General features: G+C 42.5%; 1 protein-coding gene across 2 annotated transcripts in view; it reads left to right on the top strand.

Moving 5' to 3' along the window:
- The window catches only part of LOC126262614 (putative phosphatidate phosphatase), a 132,869-nt gene that overhangs the window by 28,279 nt on the left and 87,483 nt on the right, over positions 1-17,107 (top strand). For both annotated transcript variants that reach the window (XM_049959369.1, XM_049959371.1), the window contains exon 3: positions 9,455-9,756. In XM_049959369.1, coding sequence (XP_049815326.1) covers positions 9,455-9,756 — 302 coding nt within the window. The remainder of the gene's footprint in view (positions 1-9,454; positions 9,757-17,107) is intronic.

Below are 17,107 nucleotides of genomic sequence, written 5' to 3'. Positions count from 1 at the left end.
GCCCCTTTGGATGAAGGGAGTGTGGTGAATAATACAGTCGAGTTATAGCTTTCATGACTGCAGCAGAACATCATGCTACAGCATTTTCATCTGTGAGTTCACCCAGCTTCTCATAAGAAGTGACTTATTTTAGATTCCCTCTGTGCTCTTTAGTTTAAACTCCTGTATTACGTACGTGTTTGTGTATTTTCAAGCACAGTTCACGTTTCATTAACTGTCCAGAGTGTATTTCTCCCATATTTAGTATGGATAGAAACTATGACTGCTGTGTTCAGATGCGAATTGAGTTGGTGACTCTTTACCTACAACTACAGGTACTGCTGGCTTCTGTCACACAGCTTGTAGCTGTTGCTAATGGGCATCACTGTAGGGTGCTAGACATGGGGATCAGAGGGGTGTCGAGCATGTCCTGTGTGACCCTCAAACAGTCCACTACTGTGTCCACCCTGGTACTGCTGGCACTAAGGTTGACCCCTCATCCGTGTTCGAGTGGGAGGGTCTTCCAGTATGTGGCAAGCAGCAAAAGTCTTTCCAAGGGAGCTGATTGGGAGGCCTCTCCAGTTTGTCTGACAAACAGGGTTTGGGTGCTGTCTGTGGCTGACAAAGAACCTGGGCTGATGCACTCACTTTTCCTGTTGGCCCACCATGTCTGGGCATTCACAGTCAGTGGGATTACTGGTAGTTGGGAAGTCCAACATTGGGCACGTAATGGGGCCACATGGGATATGGCTGCCAAGGAGGGGAAGGAATCCAGTGTGTGGATACTGGGAGGAGTCTTTCCAGATGTGGAATGGTTGCTTCTGAATGCCACGAAGAGCATAGGATGCAGCCAACTCCAAGTGGTGGCCCATATCGGTACTAACGACTTGTGTCGATGTGGATTGGAAGTAATTCTCTCTGGTTTCTGGCAGCTACTGAAGTGATAAAGACTGCCAGTTTTTCTTACGATATGAAGGCAGAATCCCCCATGCGTAGCATCGCCACAGAACCAACTGTGGTCCTTCGGCACAGAACCGAGTTGAGGATTTGAATCAGAGGCTCAGATGGTTCTTGCAACTTTGTAGGCTGAGGATTTCTTGACTTGCACCATAGGGTGCTGGGTTTCTGGGTTCCGCTTAATACACACATCAAACAAAGTTTTGCATCGCCCCAGTTCCCAGAACTCCTTAAGATAGACGTTGATTGTGAATAATGTTTCAGAGACGCAGTCCCTTTGATTGTTCAAAGATGTCACTAAACCTGGCCAAAGATGTAAACAACCATGCATGAGCAGCACCTATTAGATGGAGAGGGTCCATCAGGGAATCAGTTCTAGTCATTCCACTAGGAAGGAGGTACACAGCTTGTGTTGTCTGTATTTCACCCATGCCTAGACGGTCAATACCACAGTTCGATCACATCTGCACTGTTACTTTGTGCCAGGAAAGGCTCTCAACAAGAGAAATGTCCAGGTGTCTCGGAATGAACTAAAACAATGTTGTTCAGACATGGAGGAGATACAGAGAGACAGGAAATCTTGATAATGTGCCTCGTTCAGGCTGCCCAACAGCTACTACAGCAGTGGATGACTGCTACCTATGGATTATGGACCGGAGGAACGCTGACAGTAACGCCACCATGTTGAACAATGCTTTTTGTGCAGCCACAGGACGTCATGTTACAACTCAAACTGTGCACAGTAGGCTGCATGATGTGCAACTTCACTCCTGAAGTCCATGACGAGGTCCATCTTTGCGACCACGACACCATGCAGTGCGGTACAGATAGGCCGAACAACATGCCGAATGGTCGGCTCGGGATTGGCATCATTTTCTCTTCACCGATGAGTGTCGCATATGCCTTCAATCAGACAATCATCAGAGACGTGTTTTGAGGCAACCCGGTCAGGCTGAACGCCTCAGACACACTGTCCAGCGAGTGCAGCAAGGTGGAGGTTCCCTGCTGTTTTGGGGTGGCATTATGTGGGGCCGACATACACCGCTGGCACCGTAACAGCTGTACGGTATGTGAATGCCATTCTCCAACTGATAGTGCAACCATATTGGCAAGGTATTCATCCTCATTGACGACTATTCGTGCCACCATCATGCACATCTTGTGAATGACTTCCTTCAGGATGATGAAATCGCTCGACTAGAGTGGCCAGCATGTTCTCCAGACTTGAACTCTATCGGACATGCCTGGGACAGATTGAAAAGGGCTGTTTATGGACAATGTGGACCACCAACCACTCTGAAGGATCTACGCCAAATTGCCATTGATTAGTGGGGCAGTCTGGACCAATAGTGCCTTGATGAACTTGTGGACAGTATGCCACAACGAATACAGGCATGCCTCAGTGCAAGAGGATGTGGGTACTAGAGGCACTAGTGTGTACAGCAGTCTGGACCATCACCTCTGAAGGTCTCGCTGTATTGTGGTACAATATGCAATGTGTGGTTTTCATGAGCAATAAAAAGGATGGAAATGATGTTTATGTTGATCTCTATTCCAATTTTCTGTATAGGTACTGGTACTCTCAGAACTAAGGTGATGCAAAACTTTTTTTGATGTGTGTAGTTCAGGGGTCCACTACACATGGGTAGTTGGGGATGTGTGGAGGAGAGTGAACTACTTTTTACGTTAGAGGTCTCAGGAAACAACAGAAAGGACACCAGGCTACAATTGCGCATGGTAAACACAGGACAAAGGTAGACCTAGCAGCAATTGGTAACGTAGTTGCAAATTGTCGTAGCTGTGTTGGGACAGAACCAGAGCACCAGGTGCTAATAGATAGCACTGAAGTTCAAATAGTTATATGGATGGAAAGCTGGCTAAAGCCGGAAATAAGTTCAGCCGAAATTTTCATGAAGGACCTAACTGTGTTCAGAAAGCTCAGATTAAATACGGTTGGTGCTGGAGTGTTTATTTCTGTCAGAAGTAGTTTACATTGTAGTGTAATTGAAGTAAATATTTTCTGTGAGTATGGGTATGGGTAGAGGTTATACTTAACAACTTGAATAACTTAGTTGTTAGTCCTATAAATAAAATAGAAAGAAACATTCCACATGGGAAAAATATATTAAAAACATAGATTCCATGACCCCCCCCCATGAACCATGGACCTTGCCGTTGGTGGGGAGGCTTGCGTGCCTCAGCGATACAGATAGCCGTACCGTAGGTACAACCACAACGGAGGGGTATCTGTTGAGAGGCCAGACAAACGTGTGGTTCCTGAAGAGGGGCAGCAGCCTTTTCAGTAGTTGCAAGGGCAAAAATCTGGATGATTGACTGATCTGGCCTTGTAACAATAACCAAAACGGCATTGCTGTGCTGGTACTGCGAACGGCTGAAAGCAAGGGGAAACTACGGCCGTAATTTTTCCCGAGGGCATGCAGCTTTACTGTATGATTAAATGATGATGGCGTCCTCTTGGGTAAAATATTCCGGAGGTAAAATAGTCCCCCATTCGGATCTCCGGGCGGGGACTACTCAAGAGGATGTCGTTATCAGGAGAAAGAAAACTGGCGTTCTACGGATCGGAGCGTGGAATGTCAGGTCCCTTAATCAGGCAGGTAGGTTAGAAAATTTGAAAAGGGAAATGGATAGGTTAAAGTTAGATATAGTGGGAATTAGTGAAGTTCGGTGGCAGGAGGAACAAGACTTCTGGTCAGGTGACTACAGGGTTATAAACACAAAGTCAAATAGGGGTAATGCAGGAGTAGGTTTAATAATGAATAGGAAAATAGGAACGCGGGTAAGCTACTACAAACAGCTTAGTGAACGCATTATTGTGGCCAAGATAGATACGAAGCCCACACCTACTACAGTAGTACAAGTTTATATGCCAACTAGCTCTGCAGATGACGAAGAAATTGAAGAAATGTATGATGAAATAAAAGAAATTATTCAGATTGTGAAGGGAGACGAAAATTTAATAGTTATGGGTGACTGGAATTCGAGTGTAGGAAAAGGGAGAGAAGGAAACGTAGTAGGTGAATATGGATTGGGGCTAAGAAATGAAAGAGGAAGCCGCCTGGTAGAATTTTGCACAGAGCACAATTTAATCATAGCTAACACTTGGTTTAAGAATCATGATAGAAGGTTGTATACATGGAAGAACCCTGGAGATACTAAAAGGTATCAGATTGATTATATAATGGTAAGACAGAGATTTAGGAACCAGGTTTTAAATTGTAAGACATTTCCAGGGGCAGATGTGGACTCTGACCACAATCTATTGGTTATGACCTGTAGATTAAAACTGAAGAAACTGCAAAAAGGTGGGAATTTAAGGAGATGGGACCTGGATAAACTGAAAGAACCAGAGGTTGTACAGAGTTTCAGGGAGAGCATAAGGGAACAATTGACAGGAATGGGGGAAAGAAATACAGTAGAAGAAGAATGGGTAGCTTTGAGGGATGAAGTAGTGAAGGCAGCAGAGGATCAAGTAGGTAAAAAGACGAGGGCTACTAGAAATCCTTGGGTAACAGAAGAAATATTCAATTTAATTGATGAAAGGAGAAAATATAAAAATGCAGTAAATGAAGCAGGCAAAAAGGAATACAAACGTCTCAAAAATGAGATCGACAGGAAGTGCAAAATGGCTAAGCAGGGATGGCTAGAGGACAAATGTAAGGATGTAGAGGCTTATCTTACTAGGGGTAAGATAGATGCTGCCTACAGGAAAATTAAAGAGACCTTTGGAGATAAGAGAACCACTTGTATGAACATCAAGAGCTCAGATGGAAACCCAGTTCTAAGCAAAGAAGGGAAAGCAGAAAGGTGGAAGGAGTATATAGAGGGTCTATACAAGGGCGATGTACTTGAGGACAATATTATGGAAATGGAAGAGGATGTAGATGAAGATGAAATGGGAGATACGATACTGCGTGAAGAGTTTGACAGAGCACTGAAAGACCTGAGTCGAAACAAGGCCCCCGGAGCAGACAACATTCCATTGGAACTACTGACGGCCTTGGGAGAGCCAGTCCTGACAAAACTCTACCATCTGGTGAGCAAGGTGTATGAAACAGGCGAAATACCCTCAGACTTCAAGAAGAATATAATAATTCCAATCCCAAAGAAAGCAGGTGTTGACAGATGTGAGAATTACCGAACAATCAGTTTAATAAGCCACAGCTGCAAAATACTAACACGAATTCTTTACAGACGAATGGAAAAACTAGTAGAAGCCGACCTCGGGGAAGATCAGTTGGGATTCCGTAGAAATACTGGGACACGTGAGGCAATACTGACCTTACGACTTATCTTAGAAGAAAGATTAAGGAAAGGCAAACCTACGTTTCTAGCATTTGTAGACTTAGAGAAAGCTTTTGACAATGTTGACTGGAATACTCTCTTTCAAATTCTAAAGCTGGCAGGGGTAAAATACAGGGAGCGAAAGGCTATTTACAATTTGTACAGAAACCAGATGGCAGTTATAAGAGTCGAGGGACATGAAAGGGAAGCAGTGGTTGGGAAGGGAGTAAGACAGGGTTGTAGCCTCTCCCCGATGTTATTCAATCTGTATATTGAGCAAGCAGTAAAGGAAACAAAAGAAAAATTCGGAGTAGGTATTAAAATCCATGGAGAAGAAATAAAAACTTTGAGGTTCGCCGATGACATTGTAATTCTGTCAGAGACAGCAAAGGACTTGGAAGAGCAGTTGAATGGAATGGATGGTGTCTTGAAGGGAGGATATAAGATGAACATCAACAAAAGCAAAACGAGGATAATGGAATGTAGTCGAATTAAGTCGGGTGATGTTGAGGGTATTAGATTAGGAAATGAGACACTTGAAGTAGTAAAGGAGTTTTGCTATTTGGGGAGCAAAATAACTGATGATGGTCGAAGTAGAGAGGATATAAAATGTAGACTGGCAATGGCAAGGAAAGCGTTTCTGAAGAAGAGAAATTTGTTAACATCGAGTATAGATTTAAGTGTCAGGAAGTCTTTTCTGAAAGTATTTGTATGGAGTGTAGCCATGTATGGAAGTGAAACATGGACGATAAATAGTTTGGACAAGAAGAGAATAGAAGCTTTCGAAATGTGGTGCTACAGAAGAATGCTGAAGATTAGATGGGTAGATCACATAACTAATGAGGAGGTACTGAACAGGATTGGGGAGAAGAGGAGTTTGTGGCACAACTTGACCAGAAGAAGGGATCGGTTGGTAGGACATGTTCTGAGGCATCAAGGGATCACCAATTTAGTATTGGAGGGTAGCGTGGAGGGTAAAAATCGTAGGGGGAGACCAAGAGATGCATACACTAAGCAGATTCAGAAGGATGTAGGTTGCAGTAGGTACTGGGAGATGAAGAAGCTTGCACAGGATAGAGTAGCATGGAGAGCTGCATCAAACCAGTCTCAGGACTGAAGACCACAACAACAACAGATTCCATGACTTACCAAACGGGAAAGCGCTGGTAGATAGGCACAATAAAAAGCACACAAACACACACACAAAATTTCGAGCTTTCGCAACCGCCGGTTGCTTCGTCAGGCAAGAGGGAAGAAGAGGGAAGGACACTGGTTGGGGAAGGGGAGGGATAGCAGAGTAGGGGTGAGGGACAGTGAATTGGTGCTTGTGGGAGCATACATGGACGGGGTGGGGATGGAGTTCTTTCCCTCTTCTTCCCTCTTTCCTGACGAAGCAACCGGGGGTTGCGAAAGCTCGAAATTTTGTGTGTGTGTTTTTTATTGTGCCTATCTACCAGCGCTTTCCCATTTGGTAAGTCATGGAATCTCTGTTTTTAATATATTAGTTGTTAGTCCCTTTTATTGACCGTCGACCCAGATGATACAGTTGTTGAACAGTTCATAGAAATGTAGATTGACTCTTACAGAGAACACAACAGCAACTTTTTACAATGCTATTTATTTATTTAAATAGTGCCATTACCAGTTTCGAACCGAAAGGTTCATCTCCAGATGGCTAGTTCATGTTAAGATACATTTTAAATTAGCTTTCACTTCTCGTATTCCCAAGTAATGAAATTTCCATGGGGTGATGGTATCGAAAAAACCAGGCCATTATGTTCCAGTGCTGACTGCCTGTGATCATGCAGCAGCAAAGACTGTATGATGCACTTTTTTTAAGTATATTTATACACATAATCCGAAGCACCACTCACACACCAAGAATGGTTGCAATATCACCATCTTTGTGTACATACTTCCATGTGGTGAAATTTCTTGGTGTGTGAGTGGTGCTTGAGGTTATGTGTATTAATACACTTACCCGCATGGCACCATCCTACACAAACCTTTTCATGTACCATCTAGAGGAATCTTTGTGACCTGGATTGAGGGTGAGGTCGTTCTATCCACATTCCTCCAGAGCCTCAACACCTTCTGCTTCATTCGCTTCACCTAGTCCTCCTCAAGCCAACAAGCCACCTTCTTCGATGTTGACCTCCACCTCAGAGATGGCTACATCAGTACCTCCATCCATATCAAACCTACCAACCACCAGCAATACCTCACCTCCAGCAGCTGCCCCCAATTCCAGATCAAGAAATCCCTTCCATAAGGCCTAGCTACCCATGGGCATCGCATCTGTAGTGATGAGCAGTCCCTCTCAAAATATACAAGGATCTCACTGAGGCCTTTGCAGAACGTAATTACCCTCTCAACCTTGTACAGAAACAGATTTCCTGTGCTTTGTCTCTCCAGTCACCCAGCACCTCCCATAGTCTCACTGTCCAGCACAGAGGATCTTTCCCTCATGACTGAGTACCACCCAGGACTGGAGCAACTGAACCACATCCTCTGCCAGAGTTTCAGCTTCCTCTCGCCGTGCCCTGAAATAAAGAATGTCCTGCCCATTGTCCTTCCCACGACCTCCCACAGTGGTATTCCATCATCCACCAAACCTACACAATATCCTTGTCCATCCCTACACAACCTCTGCTCCCAACCCTTTGCGTCATTGCTCATATCCCTGTAATAGACTTAGACACGATACCTGTCCCATACGTCCGCCCACTAACACCTACTCCCATCCGGTCACAATCATCACCTATCCCACCAAGGGCAGGGCTACCAATGAAAACAGTCATGTGATCTACAAGCTAAGCTGCAACCACTTTGTTGCATTCTATGTGGGTATGATAATCAACAAGCTGTCTGTCTGCGTACATCGCCATCAACAAACTGTGGCCAAGAAATGGCTGGACTACCCAGTTGTTGAGCACACTGCCCAAACATCATTCTTTATTTCAGTGACTGCATCACAGCCTTTGCCATCTGGATCCTTTCCTCCAACACCAGCTTTTCAGGATTCTGCAGATGGGAACCCTCCCTACAATATATCCTACATTCTCCTAACCCTCCCGGCCTCATCTTCTCCCGCGTCGGGCCATCCTGATTTAGGTTTTCCATGATTTCCCTAAATCGCTCCAGGCAAATGCTGGGATAGTTCCTTTCAAAGGGCACAGCCGACTTCCTTCCCTAATCCGATGAGACCGATGACCTCGCTGTCTGGTCTCTTCCCCCAAAACAACCCAACCCAACCCAACCCTCATCTTCATTAATCAGTGTTTTTTAGCCACCTATCCTCTCCCCTGTTCCCATTCCCGCACTGCACAGCTCTCTGTTCCACCAAAGCACCCACAGAGATTTTCCTTCTCCCCTTTTCCACTGACCCCCCTCCCCCCGACTGCACCTAACCACCCTACTCCATCCCCATCCCGTCCATGTATGCTCCCACAAGCACCAATTCACTGTCCCTCACCCCTACTCTGCTATCCCTCCCCTTCCCCAACCAGTGTCCTTCTTATCCCTAATGCCCAGTTTGCTTCTCCCATCACATGCTGCTACTCACAGTCTGACATTGGCAGCCAGAGACTTTTTTCACTTGTGTGTGAGTTGCATTCGTGTGAAAGTGCAAGTGCATGTTGTCTAATTCTGATGAAGGGCTGTTTGGCCAAAAACTTTGTTTGATAGTCTTTTTGTTATGCGTATCTGTAACTTGGTGCCTCCGCTACATGGTAACATCTTTCCTTTTCATAATACTGTCATTATTCCATCCTGGATTTTCCACTTTTTAGTAGGTATGTTATTATTTAGCATTTAGTATCCTGGATTTTCCATTTTTTAATAGCTATGTTATTATTTAGTATTTAGTTATTATTTAGTAGGTATGTTATTTATTACTAATTAGTTGTGTGAAGTGTATGTTTTGGTGGTTTGTTGATAATTACATTAGGATATTCCAATATTTTTGCCAACAATATGTTTCATGGGAAATTTCTTGAGAGATGAGAACTGTATTTCAAACTGGAACAGCTGAAATGTTTCCAAAAATTTAATAAAAGTAAACTCTGCTCCAAAGTCAAAGAATCATGTTTCAGACAAACAGGCAGCTTTCTGAGTTGATACATAAACTTTTTTCCTTATAACTTGTATATTGTATATTTATTTAGTCTAACATGTATTTTTTTTGCCAACATTTTCTGGTCTATAATTTCAGTTTGTTGTTACTGAATTCATACACTATAGACAGTCAAATGGACAAGTGGCAAGAACATTCTATGGCAGAGCAATTCCACCCTGGATTTGGTCATCATATAAAACGATAGGAGTGTTTGGATTTGGAGTTGCATGTTCCCACTTGACAACAGACATCGCAAAATATGTTATAGGACGTCTGCGGCCGCATTTCTTTGCCGTATGTGTGCCAAATATTACCTGTACAGAGCCGAAATATATGCACAAATACATTGAGGAATTTACTTGCACTGGTGACCACCCAGAGTTATTCAAAGAAGTCAGGTAATTGCTTATTTTTAATCAAATTATTATACTTTCTGTCACAGGTTTTCAGCATAAATTGTATAGACTCCATCTAAATGTCAGAATGGACATTTGTTTCAGTGGAAGGAAGTTGATCTTAAAATACTATGAATTGGATGTTAACAGTTGTCACTGCTTCCTTCATATTTGAGAAGGCTAATGGCACAAGAACTTATGGTACTGTATATTTCTTTAGGTGCATCATATCTTTAATCTGGTGAGGTTTTTAAATGCTAAGCAGAAGATAAAGCTGAACTTACCAGAGACCTGCAATGTATTTAAACTGACAAAATATGAGTAGTGCGAATCTTTATTTTTTATTATTGTTTTTAAAGGAGAAATGGGTGCCATATCTCCTCAGTAAAGTTTTTAAGGGGATGTTTGAATGTGCAGTGAACAACTGGCTCTTTCCATTTCTTTACTAATAATCACCTAGCCGCTTATATCAGAAGAATTATTTTAGACCAATATTTTATTGTGAGCTATGTTAATTTTATTTTTTTGGAGTGAAATGTTGATATTTTGAGATGCAGGAGGGAGTCTGAACAGTAATTTCAGCAGTTTGTTTGAGTGTGGCTTATTTTATTCTCCTAAACTGCATTAAATGCTTCTTGATTGATTGATCATTGTTACATAACAGCATATGTATTGTGCCAAGTCGAGGGTCTGAATCAGAGGGTCAGATGGTTCTGCGACCGTGTAGGCTGCAGATTCCTCGACTTGCGCCAAAGGGTGGTTGGGTTTCGGGTTCCACTGAATAGGTCAGGTGTCAACTATGCGCAGGAGGCGGCTACACGGGTAGTGGGGGCTGTGTAGCATTGACTGGGCAGTTTTTAAGGTTAGAGGGTCTCAGGAAAACCCAAGAAGGGCTTAAGTCACAAAGGGAGCAGGCTGAACACAGGAAGAACGTAGATACAGGAACCATTGGTATAACACTTGTAAACTGTTGTAGCTGTGTTGGGAAAGTACCAGAGCTCCAAGCGCTAATAGAAAGCACTGATGCTCAAATTGTTATAGGTACTGAAAGCTGGCTAAAGCCGGATATAAACTCAGCCGAAATTTTTGCGAAGAACCTAACAGTGTTCTGAAAGGATAGGGTAAACGCAGTTGGCGGTGGCGTGTTTGTTGCTGTCAGAAGTAGTTTATCTTGTCGTGCAATTGAAGTAGATACTTCCTTTGAGTTAGTATGGGCAGAGGTCGTTGTTGGCAACTGGAATAAAATAATAATTGTATCCTTTTACCGACCTCCCAATTAAGATGATACAGTTGCTGAAAGGTTCAAAGAAAACTTGAGTTTGATTTCAAACACGTACCTGACTCATACAATAATAGTTGGTGGTGACATTAATTTACCCTCGATATGTTATCGGAAATACATGTTTAATTCCAGAGGTATGCATAAAATATCATCCGAAGTTGTGCCTAACCCATTCTCTGAAAATTATTTCGAGCAGTTAGTTCATGAGCCCATGCGAATAGTAAACAGTTGTGAAAACACACTTGACCTCTTAGCAACAAATAATCCTGAGTTAATAATGAGCATCTAAGCAGATACAGGGACTAGTGAACACAGGGTGGTCATAGCAACATTGAATATTGTAATCCCCAAATCTGCCAAACATAAACGAAAATATACCTATTCATAAAAGCAGATAACAATTAACTTGAAGCCTTCCTGAGAGACAATCTCCACTCATTCCAAGTTAACAATATATGTGTAGACCAGATGTGGCTTGAATTTGAATAAATAGTATCAGCAGCAATTGAGAGATTTATACCAAATAAATTAACAAATGACGGAGCTGACCCTCCTTGGTACACAAAATGGGTTAGAACACTGTTGCAGAAACAACTGAACAAACATGCCAAATTTAAACAGACGCAAAGTCCCCATATTTGAAACCTTTACCAAAGCTTGAAATTTAGCATGGACTTCAATGCGAGATGCTTATAATAGTTCCTAAGATGAAACTTTGTCTCGAAACCTGGCAGAAAATCCAAAAAAGATTCTGGTCGTATGTGAAATATGTTAGCGGAAGGACACAATCAATGCCTTCTCTCTGCGATAGCAATGGAGACACTATTGAAGACAGTATTGCCAAAGCAGAGTTACTTAACACAGCCTTCCAAAATGCCTTCACAAAAGAAGACGAAGTAAATATTCCAGAATTCGAATCAAGAACGGCTGCCAACATGAGTAACGAAGAAGTAAATATCCTCGGAATAGTAAAGCAACTTAAATCACTTAATAAAAGCCAGTCTTCTGGTCCAGACTGTATACCAATTAGGTTCCTTTCAGAGTATGCTGATGCAATAGCTCCATATTTAACAATCATATACAACCGTTTGCTTAATGAAAGATCCGTACCCAAGGACTGGAAAGTTACACATGTCACACCAATATTCAGGAAAGGTAGTAGGAGTAATTCACTAAATTACACGCCCATATCATTAACATCGATATGCAGCAGGATTTTGGAACAGATATTGTGTTTGAATATTATGAACTATCTTGAAGAAAACGGTCTATTGACACACAGTCTACAAAGCTTCAGAAAACATCATTCTTGTGAAACGCAACTAGCTCTTTATTCACATGAAGTGTTGAGTGCTACTGACAAGGGATTTCAGATTGATTCCATATTTCTGGATTTCCGGAAAGCTTTTGACACTGTACCACACAGGCAGCTTGTAATGAAATTGCGTGCTTATGGCATATTGTCTCAGTTATGTGACTGGATTCATGATTTCCTGTCAGAGGAGTCACAGTTCGTAGTAACCGACAGAAAATCATCAAGTAAAACAGAAGTGATTTCTGGCTTTCCCCAAGGTAGTGTTATAGGCCCTTTGCTGTTCCTTATCTATATAAATGATTTGGGAGACAATCTGAGCAGCCGTCTTCAGTTGTTTGCTGATGACACTGTCGTTTATCGACTAATAAAGTTATCAAAAGATCAAAACCAGCTGCAAAACGATGTAGAAAAAACATCTGAATGGTGCGAAAAGTGGCAGTTGACCCTTAATAACGAAAGGTGTGAGGTCATCCACATGAGTGCTAAAAGGAACCCGTTAAACTTTGGTTACATGATAAATCAGTTTAATCTAAAAGCCATAAATTCAACTAAATACCTGATGTTGTTGTGGTCTTCAGTCCTGAGACTGGTTTGATGCAGCTCTCCATGCTACTCTATCCTGTGCAAGCTTCTTCATCTCCCAGTACCTACTGCTTCCTACATCCTTCTTAATCTGCTTGGTGTATTCATCTCTTGGTCTCCCTCTACGATTTTTACCCTCCACGCTGCCCTCCAAAACTAAATTGGTGATCCCTTGATGCCTCAGAACATGTCCCTTCTTCTAGTCAAGTTGTGCCACAAACTTCTCTTCTCTCCGATTCTATTCAATACTTCCTCATTAGTTATGTGATCTACCCATCTAATCTTCAGCATTCTTCTGTGCACCACATTTCGAAAGCTTCTATTCTCTTCTTGTATAAACTATTTATCGTCCATGTTTCACTTCCATACATGGCTACACTCCATACAAATACTTTCAGAAACGACTTCCTGACACTTAAATCTATACTCGATGTTAACAAATTTCTCTTCTTCAGAAACGATTTCCTTGCCATTGCCAGTCTACATTTTAATATCCTCTCTACTTCGACCATCATCAGTTATTTTGCTCCCCAAATAGCAAAACTCCTTTAAGTGTCTCAGTTCCTAATCTAATACCCTCAGCATCACCCGACTTAATTCGACTACATTCCATTATCCTCGTTTTGCTTTTGTTGATGTTCATCTTATATCCTCCTTTCAAGGCACTGTCCATTCCGTTCAACTGCTCTTCCAAGTCCTTTGCTGTCTCTGACAGAATTACAATGTCATCGGCAAACCTCGAAGTTTTTATTTCTTCTCCATGAATTTTTGCTTTTGTTGATGTTCATCTTATATCCTCCTTTCAAGACACTGTCCATTCCGTTCAACTGCTCTTCCAAGTCCTTTGCTGTCTCTGACAGAATTACAATGTCATCGGCAAACCTCGAAGTTTTTATTTCTTCCCATGAATTTTAATATCTACTCCGTACTTTTCTTTTGTTTCCTTCACTGCTTGCTCAATATACAGATTGAATAACATCGGGGAGAGGGTACAACCCTGTCTCACTCCCTTCCCAACCACTGCTTCCCTTTCATGCCCCTCAACTCTTATAACTGCCATTTGGTTTCTATACAAATTGTAAATAGCATTTCACTCCCTATATTTTATCCTTGCCACCTTCAGAATTTGAAAGAGAGTATTCCAGTCAACATTGTCAAAAGCTTTCTCTAAGTCTACAAATGCTAGAAACGTAGGTTTGCCTTTCCTTAACCTATCTTCTAAGGTGAGTTGTATTGTCAGTGGCAGCATTGCCTCACGTGTTCCAGTATTTCTACGGAATCCAAACTGATCTTCCCCGAGGTCGCCTTCTACTAGTTTTCCCATTCGTCTATAAAGAATTCGTGTTAATATTTTTCAGCTGTGGCTTATTAAACTGATTGTTTGGTAATTTTCACATCTGTCAACACCTGCTTTCTTTGGGATTGGAATTATTATATTCTTCTTGAAGTCTGAGGGTATTTCGCCTGTTTCATACATCTTGCCCACCAGATGGTAGAGTTTTGTCAGGACTGGCTCTCCCAAGGCCGTCAGTAGTTCCAATGGAATGTTGTCTACTCCGGGGGCCTTGTCTCGACTCAGGTCTTTCAGTGCTCTGTCAGACTCTTCACGCAGTATCATATCTCCCATTTCATCTTCATCTACATCCTCTTCCATTTCCAAAATATGTCCTCAGGTACATCGCCCTTGTATAGACCCTCTATATACTCGTTCCACCTTTCTGCTTTCCCTTCTTTGCTTAGAACTGGGTTTCCATCTGAGCTCTTGATATTCATATAAGGGGTTCTCCTTTCTCCAAAGGTCTCTTTAATTTTCCTGTAGGCAGTATCTATCTTACCCCTAATGAGATAAGCCTCTACATCCTTACATTTATCCTCTAGCTATTCCTGCTTAGCCATTTTGCACTTCCTGTCTATCTCATTTTTGAGACGTTTGTATTCCTTTTTGCCTGCTTCATTTACTGCATTTTTATATTTTCTCCTTTCATCAATTAAATTCAATATTTCTTCTGTTACCCAAGGATTTCTACTAGCCCTCGTCTTTTTACCTACTTGATCCTCTGCTGCCTTCACTACTTCATCTCTCAAAGCTACCCATTCTTCTTCTACTGTATTTCTTTCCCCCATTCCTGCCATTTGTTCCCTTATGCTCTCCCTGAAACTCTGTACAACCTCTGGTATAGTCAGTTTATCCAGGTCCCATCTCCTTAAATTCCCACCTTTTTTGCAGTTTCTTCAGTTTTAATCTACAGTTCACAACCAATAGATTGTGGTCAGAGTCCACATCTGCCCCTGGAAATGTCTTACAATTTAAAACCTGGTTCCTAAATCTCTGTCTTACCATTATATAATGTATCTGAAATCTGTCAGTATCTCCAGGCTTCTTCCATGTATACTGTTGTGACAGTGCCACGACATTTAACAGTGCCGCCATGACAGTACGCGCAAACGGCGATAGAGGCGCTCCGCAACTCGGCTGAGCACGGGAGCGCCACCTAGCTACGAACGGCGCCGGCTGCATGTCACGGCATGGCAGTCGAATGAGAGATAGTTAGTTGTTATAATGTAACCAGCTATTGTTTCTAAGTGAGTGTGTTTGACTATCCACGCAATTATTGGTGATTAAAGGTTATAACTCTTTTTGGTGACGAGGATGGGATATTTTCACTGCATTGTGGATTTGTGTGTTCGTGACGGGGCAGACATGGAACAGCTTATGCAAGCGCTCATTGAACAACAAACACAGCTGACGGCTACTATTGAGGCGTTGTCGACGTCGCTTACTCGTCATCTGTCTTCCTCTTCTCTGCCTCCATTCCCTCCTTATGACGAGGTCGCTGAAGACTGGGAGGATTATGAGAAGCGTTTGCGGCAACACTTCTTGGCTTTCGGCGTTGTTGACGCTCCTGTGTGTAAGTCGTTATTTCTATCTTGGATTTCCCCACGGATCTATCAGCTACTATCTCAGTTAGCCCCTCTGCGGGAACCTGCCTCCCTGTCCTTCCAAGAAATGTGTGACTTATTGTCTAACTATTACCGCAAAAACACCCACGTCGTTGCCGCCCACATGGTGTTCTACCGGTGTCGTAAACAGCCCCATCAATCTTACCGGGCTTGGGCGGCGGAACTACACGGTCTGAGTAGGAAATGTCAGTTTGTCACGGACACTCATCATGAGTCTTATGCTGATTCAATGGTTAGGGATGCTATTCTACGGCTTGCTCCTGATAAAGAAGTTCGGCAACGTGCCCTACAACTGCCAAACCCGTCGTTGTTGGAAGTTCTAAGCATCGCTCAATCCTTTGAAGTGTCTCACGCTGCTGGCGCGCAAATAGACGCGTGGTGTGATGTAGGCACTGTTAAATGTCATGGCACTGTCACAACATATACAACCTTCTTTTATGATTCTTGAACCAAGTGTTAGCTATGATTAAGTTGTGCTATGTGCAAAATTCTACCACAAAATTCTACCAGGCGGCTTCCTCTTTCATTTCTTAGCCCCAATCCATATTCACCTACTACGTTTCCTTCTCTCCCTTTTCCTACTACCGAATTCCAGTCACCCATGACTATTAAATTTTTGTCTCCCTTCAATATCTGAATAATTTCTTTTATTTCATCATACATTTCTTCAATTTCTTCCTCATCTGCAGAGCTAGTTGGCATATAAACTTGTACTACTGTAGTAGGCATGGGCTTCGTGTCTATCTTGGCCACAATAATGCATTCACTATGCCGTTTGTAGTAGCTTACCCGCATTCCCGTTTGTTTATTCATTATTAAACCTACTCCTGCATTACCCCTATTTGACTTTGTATTTATAACCCTGTATTCGCCTGACCAAAAGTCTTTTTCTTCCTGCCACTGAACTTCACTAATTCCCACTATATCTAACTTTAACCTATCCATTTCCCTTTTTAAATTTTCTAACCTACCTGCCCGATTAAGGGATCTGACATTCCACGCTCCAATCTGTAGAACGCCAGTTTTCTTTCTCCTGATAACGACGTCCTCTTGAGTAGTCCCCGCCCTGAGATCCGAATGGGGGACTATTTTACCTTCGGAATATTTTACCCAAGAGGACGCCATCATCATTAACCATACAGTAAAGCTGCATGCCCTCGGGAAAAATTACGGCTGTAGTTTCCCCTTGGTTTCAACCGTTCGCAGTACCAGCA

The sequence above is a fragment of the Schistocerca nitens genome, chromosome 6 (assembly GCF_023898315.1).
Source record: "Schistocerca nitens isolate TAMUIC-IGC-003100 chromosome 6, iqSchNite1.1, whole genome shotgun sequence".
NCBI lineage: Eukaryota > Metazoa > Arthropoda > Insecta > Orthoptera > Acrididae > Schistocerca > Schistocerca nitens.
Note: the sequence above shows the minus strand (reverse complement) of the source record. Positions and strands in the feature narration are given on the sequence as shown.